This window comes from Salmo salar, chromosome ssa27 (genome assembly GCF_905237065.1).
Source record: "Salmo salar chromosome ssa27, Ssal_v3.1, whole genome shotgun sequence".
Classification (NCBI taxonomy): Eukaryota; Metazoa; Chordata; class Actinopteri; order Salmoniformes; family Salmonidae; genus Salmo; species Salmo salar.
Window position 1 is genome coordinate 19,796,945 of NC_059468.1, and position 9,431 is coordinate 19,806,375.

General features: G+C 44.3%; 1 protein-coding gene across 2 annotated transcripts; it reads right to left on the reverse strand.

Moving 5' to 3' along the window:
* Positions 1 to 129: 129 nt before the first annotated feature.
* LOC106588651 (CTP synthase 1) lies at positions 130 to 8,910 on the reverse strand. 2 transcript variants are annotated; one of them, XM_014177837.2, is made up of 17 exons: positions 8,779 to 8,910; positions 7,545 to 7,717; positions 6,734 to 6,904; positions 6,292 to 6,392; positions 5,925 to 6,125; positions 5,716 to 5,796; positions 5,341 to 5,492; positions 4,559 to 4,691; positions 3,426 to 3,514; positions 3,019 to 3,113; positions 2,762 to 2,868; positions 2,580 to 2,676; positions 1,008 to 1,063; positions 827 to 923; positions 589 to 733; positions 397 to 478; positions 130 to 322 (listed from the first exon to the last, which is right to left on the reverse strand). In XM_014177837.2, exons 2-16 carry the CDS (start codon positions 7,708 to 7,710, stop codon positions 400 to 402), a joined length of 1,770 nt encoding a protein of 589 aa, XP_014033312.1. In that variant the 5' UTR covers positions 7,711 to 7,717; positions 8,779 to 8,910; the 3' UTR covers positions 130 to 322; positions 397 to 399. The 2 variants fall into 2 exon arrangements, with proteins under 2 accessions (XP_014033312.1, XP_045565706.1); XM_045709750.1 differs by having other exon boundaries at positions 8,656 to 8,904.
* Between the last annotated feature and the right edge of the window lie 521 nt (positions 8,911 to 9,431).

A 9,431-nucleotide genomic window follows, 5' to 3' on the forward strand; every position in this document is an offset into this window, starting at 1 on the left:
TTTTTTTGGTCAAATATTGGGGGCACCTTTAAATTAAAGGCAACCCCTACAATGTGTTTAGGGGACAAAAGGACTTCCAGAGTATCAATTTGCAATGAAAAGCTCCCATTACAAGTCCTGACCAATCCATTGAGGGAATTAAACAAGTCACATTTATTGCATATAAATGTATTGTGGTTGTGAGGCATGTTTGACCCAAATGACAGTAGCATATACACATACTAACAATCCCTTTCAGGAAAACATCTTAAGAGCTAATTTAGCCCTTGTCTTGGTCCTCCATGTGAAAAAGGGATTTCCTGTTTCAGCTGTTCCTTTCCCTCTGCAAGAGAAATTGTGGGCAGATTAGAATCCAAACTGACATGCTCCAAAAGTCACAATTGTAGTGTTGCTTACCAGTCACACAAATTCCTGTGATATGGACTCCGCTATTTCAGAGTCTGGGGTGCTGCTGCCGCTCTGATCACTGTACGTGTCCCTACAGAGAGATGGTATTCAAACGACACGTTACTTACACATCCAACAATGTATTAAATGTTGAAGTTCCACGGCACTTTAACTTAGCTAGTTCTTGTAATATTCGGTTACCGCGGAGACAGGCGGCAACCCTTCTGTAGGTAGCTCTGTAATTTCCCAGCTGATGCCAGTAGGAGGCCGAAGTAGGGAGGCGATGGTTTGATGGGGCGAGAGGTAAACTCAGGATGATACTGCACCCCTACGAAATACGGATGATCTAGAAATAAAAGCAGAGGAGAGGTGGTTAAGAGCATACGTGCAGACCAAAAACATTTTGTCCACTCATACACACGATCCCGGACACTCTTACCGTCTAGCTCAATGACTTCCATTCGCTCTCCTTCTACGTCTTGACCCACGAAGTGAAAGCCTTTACCCTCAAAGTGATCCTTCAGCTCCGGGTTCACCTAGACAGGAAACAAGGTAAGCACACTGAAACACTAGTGAAATGTAGAGAAGGTATATAAAGAGAAAGTGGTGTGAACATGAACCTCAAAGCGATGTCGGTGTCTCTCATCCACGTACTCAGCATCTCCGTAAAGTCTTCCTGCAATGAGAAACAGCAGGTACAGTGCATTCAGAAAGTTCAGAATCCTTGACTTTTTCCACATTGTTACCTTAGCCTTATTGTAAAATGGTTTAAATAGTTTTATCCCCTAATCAATCTACAAATCTGTACCCTATAATGAAGCAAAAAAGGGGTTGACATTTTTGTAAATTCATAAAAATAAACAAATCTATTTACGTAAGTATTCAGACCCTTTACGCCATAGTTAGTTGAATCACATCCGGCAGCGATTGCAGCTTCGAGTCTTCTTGGGTATGACGCTACACGCTTGGGGAGTTTCTCCCATTCTTCTCTGCAGATCCTAGCCGTCAGGTTGGATCAGGTTCGAGTCCGTGCTCTGGCTGGGTCACAGACATTCAGAAACTTGTCCCGAAGCCATTCCTGCGTTGTCTTGGCTGTGTACTTAGGGTTGTTGTCCTGTTGGAAGGTGAACCTTCGCCCCAGTCTGAGGTCCTGAGCGCTCTGGAACAGGTTTTCATCAAGGATCTTTCTGTACTTTGCTCCACTCATCTCTCCTTCGATCCTGACTAATCTCCCAATCCCTGCCACTGAAAAACATCCCCACAGCATGATGCTGCCACCACCATGCTTCACCGTAGGGATGGTGCTTGGTTTCCTCCATACGTAACGCTTGGCATTCAGGCCAAAGAGTTCAAACGGTTTCCTCAGGCCAGAGAATCTTGTTTATCATGGTCTGAGATTCTTTCTAGGGGCCTTTTGGCAAACTCCAAGCGGGCTGTAATGTGCCATTTACTTAAGAGTGGCTTCCGTCTGGCCACTACCATAAAGGCCTGATTGATGGAGTGCTGCAGAGATGGTTGTCCTTCTGGAAGGTTCTCCCATCTCCACAGAGGAACTCTGAAGCTCTGCCAGTAACCATTGGGTTGTTGGTCACCTCCCTGTCGAAGGCCCTTCTCCCCAGATTGCTCAGCTTGGCCGGGAGGCCAGCTCTAGAGTCGTGGTGGTTCCAAACTTCTTCCATTTAAGAAATGTTATAGTACCCTTCCCCAGATCTGTGCCTCGGAGCTCTATGGGCAATTCCTTCGACCCCATGGCTCTGTTTTTGCTCTGACATGCACTGTCAACTGTGTGACCTTATAAAGACAGGTGTGTGCCTTCCCAAATCATTTACAATCAATTGAATTTACCACAGGTGGACTCCAATCAAGTTGTAGAAACATCAAGGAAGACCAATGGAAACAGGATGCACCTGAGCTCAATTTCAAGTCTCATAGCAAAGGGTCTGAATACTTTTGTAAATAAGGTATCTTTTTATATTATTATAAATGTGCAAAAATCCTAAAAATCTGTTTTCGCTTTATCAATATGAGATATTGTGTGTAGATTAATGAGGAAAATGTTTTATTTAATCAATTTTAAAATAAGTCTAACGTAGAAAAATGTTGAAAAAGTCAAGGGGTCTGAATACTTTCCGAATGCACTGTATAGTGTGTGATTATGACAGTGACTTTACTCTCAAAGTTTGGTCTCTTACTTAGTATACTGTTGGTGGTCTTGAAAATGGTCCGTCTCTTTCCCAGCCTCATGGTCCCACCCATCTGCCCAGGATTGTGTTCTGGCATGTCAATCACCTAGAAAGAACCAGTAAGGAATCAGATTTCTGTTTGTTGGCCTTCACGACCAGTAAAGGGGAGATCTTATGAAGGTGGAACCTACAACAGGATGCTTTGATTCGGGGTGAAACTCTGTGGAGTTGGCATCTTCCCATTCTAGCACATTCCTGGCAAATTCACACACAGCCAGCTGCATCCCTAGACACACACCTGTAAACCCATAGGAGTCAGGTTAACACTGCACATACATGAAGGAATGTGAATGGAAAGATTTAAATTCCATCCTCAGGTGTAATTTGTTCCTTGATGTGAAGACTGCATCCTCGTAGCTGCCTGCCACTGATACAGACAATTCTCTACCTAGGAAGGGTTTCTTCTGTTTGCGTGCCCAGTTGATGGCGTGGATCTTCCCCTCGGTCCCTCTGACTCCAAACCCTCCAGGTACCAGGATGCCACTGTGGAGGGAGGGAAACACCATCATCATGAACATAGTCACAATACCGACCCTGTTCTCTACCAGTCCAACTGACCCCCTGTGATGCCATATCTCAGTGTTTCTCCCCGTGTCCCCCCCAGCCACTTCTACTTAATTGATGTGTTTAAGTTCAGGCATACCCTATTCAACTGGATGAATCAGCTGTGCTGGACTACCGTACATAAAATAAGTAGAACTGGCTGGGGGTACAAGAAGAGGATTGGAGAACAATACCATAAAAGGTGCCACATCCCACCGCTAGACCTTCTACCCCAGACCCTACCATACTTACTCAGCACTGCAGAGTTTTTGCCATGCCTCATGGTACTTCACAGGCTCTTCCTTCAGTGTGTTTGGCTCCAGGTCTGCTGAGTCAATATACTGAGAAAAAAAATAGAAGAGGGGAGGGGGAGACATGAGAATGGGTTGCTATTGACCCGATAGGACGTAGCTTATCCAATACTGAACAAATGCATAACACAAAAATTTCAAACGAGTTTACTGAGTTACAGTTCATTGAAGGAAATCAGTCAATTTAAATCAAATTCATTCGGCCCTAATCTATGAATTTCACATAACTGGGCAGGGGTACAGCCATGGGTGGGCATAGGGTCATCCACTAGGGAGCCAGGCCAAGCCAATCAGAATGAGTTTTTCCCCCACAAAAGACTTTAAAGACAGAACACTCCTCTGCAGCAGCCCCCCCCCCCCATTCCAGCTGTCAGCATGCCAATTGCACGCTCCCCCAAAACAAAACCCGTGACAGTGGGTTGTGACAAAACTGCACATGAGTGGCCTTTTATTGTCCCCAGCACAAGGTACACCTGTGTAATGATCATGCTGTTTAATCAGCTTCTTGATATGCCACACCTGTCAAGGTGGATCGATTATCTTGGCAAAGGATAAATGCTCACTAACAGGAATGTAAACAAATTTGTGCACAACATTTTTGCAAAATAAGCTTTTTGTGCATATGAAACATTCCAGGGATCTTTTATTTCAGCTCTTGAAAAACGGGACCAACACTAAATGTTGCGTTTATATTTTTGTTCAGTATAGTTGACATGACTGCACAAACAAGTAAGACTTAAACATGAAATCACACTTTATAGCAGCAATATTCTTCAAAATAAAACCTATCCCTGAGAACATCCAAGCCAGATGAACAGTATAATTTAGCCTTGCTGTGTATGAAACTAAATAGAAAAAGGTGCACTGTCATGCACAGGGGTTAAGATGCTTGTGATTGTAGGGCTGGTTTCCCAGACACCGATTAAGCGTAATCCTGGACTAGAATGCGCTTTCTACATTGAAAGTGTTTCTTAGTCCAGGACTAGTCTTATTATATGTCCAGGAAACCAGCCAGTAGTGCCTTTCCAAGTGTGTAGTTTGTACATGTGTTTTAGCCTGGCTGTGTGTGTTTACCTTGATATCCAGTTTGTGGCAGATGGCTAAGGCCGAGTGTTCTAGCGCTTTGATGACTGACGCGTAGGAGTCTGTGAACTTGGTGTATTTCCCCACCAGGGCTATAGAACACTGCTCTAGGAGCCTGTCTGACCTGGGATTCAAAAACACCATAGGCAAAGTTATATGCCGCGTTCAAAACGGAGAACTCTGATATCTCCAACTTCAGTGCGTTCAAGACAACTGGGAACTCGGGGGGGGGCGGGGGGTAGCTCCAACTGGGAAAAATTGATTTGAACGGTCATCCAACTCGGAAACTGACATCTTTCTAGAGCTCCCAACTTGAAGATAACCGACGTCATGATTTGACCCGCTTTTTCAGAGTTCCCAGTTGGCTTAAAGCACCAATCATCTGAATACAGGTCACTCCATAGTGCTGCAATACAACAGGTGAATAGGCAGAGCAACCAAACAGCATCATTACATATCTCTGTAGTTTTCTCATCCAGATATGTAGTCCTTTATCCAGAGGTCAAACTCAAACGTGGTGGGTCTAAATCAAGGCTGTTCAATTCTGGTCCTGGAGGGTCGACACACTTGTTTTTTGGTTTCTACCTGGTAGTTAATTGCACTCACCTGGTGTCCCAGGTCTGAATCGGTCCCTTATTAGAACCGACAATTAACAGCCCAGGGCCCGGTTTCCCAAAAGCATCTTAAGCATGGGAAACTGAGCCCTGGTGTAAATAATCGAGCACTACCAGTCCCAGAGACTGCCTGCCCGCACACCTGTCAGACACACCCACCTGTCAGACATCTCCTTCCACTTGGTGAGCATCTTCCTGGGGCGTGTCTCTATAGGAAGGTCTAGTCTCTGACAGAAGTAGCCCACCACCCCCTGGTTCTCCAGTAGCAGAGGCACTCTGTAGATGGACGACACGTCTGCCACGCAGATCACCTGGGAGAGGAGGGGAGAGCTAACACTCAGTCACAACTAGAGGCTTCAGTGCTTCTTTATTCATCTTTCCTTGATTCCTCACATCCTCCAAGGGGAGATTTATTGGACCTTCTCTAATACAGTTGAGAAGGAGGTGACAAGGTAGGATGTGAGGAATCACTGGGAAGATTAATTGAGCCAGTGTCGTTTCATCCTAGTGTGTGAATATACGATCAGGTCTTACCTGTTCAGGTTCTACATGACAGAACATGGAGATCTTCTCTTTGACAGAGTTCTCCAGGGGAGTGGAGCAGCGACACATGATCTGGAGGGAATTGACAACACAAACACAATTAGCTAACAGACTATCCTTGCACTAAATGTACAAATGGACAGAAAAGTGGTTATGACGGCTTGCTAGGATTAGAAAAACTTGGGTTAATTTAAACTCACCAGATCAGGAGACAGGCCGAGTCCTCTGAGCTCTCTGACACTGTTCTGAGTGGGTTTGGTCTTCTGCTCTCCTGTGGCACTGGGCTGTGGGACCAGGCTGACGTGGATGTTACAGAAGTTCTCCCTCTTCACCTTGAACTGGAACTGCCTGAAGGCTTCGATGAAAGGCATGCTCTCGATGTCTCCCACAGTGCCTCCTAGCTGCACACATAAAACAGACATACCGGGATACACAATTACACAGGAATACAACTAGTAACTACCCAGCCCGAAATGACTCCTCAAGTAACATATGTCACACTATTATCAAACCAATAAAGGTTCTCTGGAAGTCATTGATCTACCAGTGTTAACCATAATCTTTTACCTCGATGACACAGATCTGAGGCTCCACACCGTCATCGTCAACAGGTACTCTGGCCTGACGCATCACCCACTCCTGGATCGCATCAGTGATGTGGGGCACCACTGCAAGGACACACCAAACAGGGACAGTTAGTCTGGAGATGCAGAGAATGTGACAAGAGAACTTGATAGCTCATATCCTTCCTTTTTGTCATTGGTTCTTCATAGGATATTGGACAGAACTGCCATGTCAAGCTAAATCAAATGCATATCAGCTATTCAACAAGGGTCTGAACTCCTGTATACCCAGTCTCTCTCTCAGCATGACTATGTACAGTCTTTCCCAGGTAGTCTCCTCTTCTTGTTGATGACAGATTGGTAGCTCTTCCTTTAACCCCTGTATATACACAGTTTCTACAAGTCATCCCAGCACTTGTCCCGCACCGTCTTATAGGTAGTCTTACCCTGTACGGTCTTTCCCAGGTAGTCTCCTTTCCTCTCCTTGTTGATGACAGACTGGTAGATCTTGCCGGTGGTCAGGTTGTTGTCTTTGGTCAGTCTGATGTCCAGGAACCTCTCGTAGTTCCCCAGGTCCAGATCCACCTCACCCCCATCGTCCAGCACAAACACCTCACCTGGAGGGAGAGCAGAGGAACAGCGTTAAAACACCTCACCCGGAAGAAGTCGAGTGGTATGGTTAAAACCCTAGTTTTAAGGGAGGGACAGGATTCTGGATATTGGAATAGATGTTCATGTCTCCATCTGTATCGATGTTGATCTAGACCAGGGGTATTAAACTCTTACCCTACGAGGTCCAGAGCCTGCTGGTTTTCTGTTTGACCTGATAATTAATTACACACACCTTGAGCCCCATGTCAAAAATCAGTCCCTGATTAGAGGGGCGGAACTGACTTCAAGGTCCAGAGTTTAGTTTGAGGGATCTAGACTATTGATGTTGATGTACCCTTCTGTGTACACAGGACACCAACACACATTCCTAGTAACATTTATTGTATGGCAATAACCTTTTCTGATTCCGACAACTGTGCGTGAGCAAAGAAAGTAATTCCATAACAAACAGAGAATAGTACTTAGGAGGCCTCATCATGGCATATAATTGCATTGACAGTGTCGTTTCAACCTATAATAGTTTGTTAGCATTTTCTTCTGTTTCATGACCCTGGACTCACCATTGTGAACCAAATTACACAGCATACACACAAGGCAGATATTAAAATCACTATTTCTATAACACAGAACATTTCCTGAGCTCACCATGCTCGTACGGAGAGAAGGTCCCTGCATCTATGTTGATGTAGGGGTCAATCTTGATGGCGGTGACACGCAGACCACATGACTTGAGGATGGTTCCCACACTGGAGGCGATGATGCCCTTCCCGATGCCTGAGATGACGCCACCAGTGACCAGGATGTACTTCATTGTGGCACTGGGTAGGAGACAATAATACGGATTACAGTAATGTAGTTAATTGATTCTAGTAGCTACTTGAGGCGGCAGGTAGTCTAGAAGTTGGAGAGGTGCACCAGCAACTGGAACATTTCTGGTTCGAATCCCAAGTCTGACTGGGAGGATTCTAGGTATCCTACACCTAGATGCCATCTCCTGCCGTTGTGCCCTGAAGCAAAAAACTTTAGCCCTGTCTTTTTCATTTAGTGTTGCTCAACCAAGCAAGTCTACCCCTCTGAGATGGTGGAAAAATTGCACAAGAGTTTTTTGTAATCAACATTCCTTCCCCTCAGGTCTTGCTGATTCCTATCGTTCGATAGTACAGTACATGCAAAAACCGTACAGTGAAACCTGCGTGGTGGCTAACGTTACATTGGTCAGAGAAATAAAGGACAAAGAGGGCGCGCGCATCTAAGGCATCAACGTTACTTTTTTCTAAAATCGGAAATCTAAAATATCTACTCTGTGGCTACAACCACCAAGTAAACGCAACAATGTACAACAACTGAGTTCGTTAGTAAACATTGCAGTCAGCCAGGTGCAAAGGTTGTAACACAAGTTACCTAACAGTAAAGGACTTGCAACATATAAAGTAACGTTATCTACAGAACAGTTAGCTTGATATCCTATTCCATTATCAATAACTTTTAGTCACACTAGCCGGATAGCTAGCTAAACTGAATCCTAACCTAGGACAATGCATTGATGTACCATGCGACCAACCCTGTCATAATACAGTACAAGGAATATATAAAATGCGGACTCCAAGGTCACCTAGCCCGATGATTCCATCACAGATAGAACAACGAGCTCTACAAATATTTGACTCCATCGCGTCAATTGAGCTAACAAGCTAACAGCAGGCTAGGCTACCTTAGCGCTGCGGTGTTCACAAAGGAAGCATGTTTTTCAACTCACCAAAACTAAATAGTGTAAGGCGGTCAAATGGTAAATATTTGGACTTGATTAATTTAAAATTGTCAATGTATATACATTTAAATTATTCCTTCAAATCTTGGATAATAAAATAAAAAAAGTTACTTAATTAGAATTGACTATCCATCCACTCCAAGTTCCAACACGTGTTGACTGGCCAAATGTTCTACCAGAGCAGTACAGAAAAAGACGCGCGACTAAGCAAGAGTGGCCTTGTGGTCGAGTACGTCACGGTTGCGTCGGATCTGCGCACGCACCACGCTGGAAATGTAACTATTGTCTTTTTTCTTCAGGGTTTAAGCTATATCAATATGCCAATCGTTATTGCATATTGTTATGTCTACATATTTATAATAATTGCATGATTTTGAGTAAAATAGTCAAATGATGTCCGGTACAAACCAGCAAACGACATTAATGTTTGTACCATGTTTTGTGTTGCTACCATGCTGTGCTGTCATGTGTTGCTGTCTTGCTATGTTGTTGTCTTAGGTCTCTCTTTATGTAGTGTTGTCTCTTGTCGTGATGTGTGTTTTGTCCTGTATTTATGTTATTTCTTTTTCCTTTTTAATCCCAGCCCCCGTCCCCACAGGAGGTATTTTGCCTTTTGGTAGGCCGTCATTGTAACCAAGAATATGTTCTTAACTGACTTGCCTAGTTAAATAAAGGTTAAATAAAATGTAAAAAATACGCTGAACAGTCCACATGATGGTGAAGGTGTGTTTACAGCTGATAATTAGTGGGGCAACCGGCAGGTG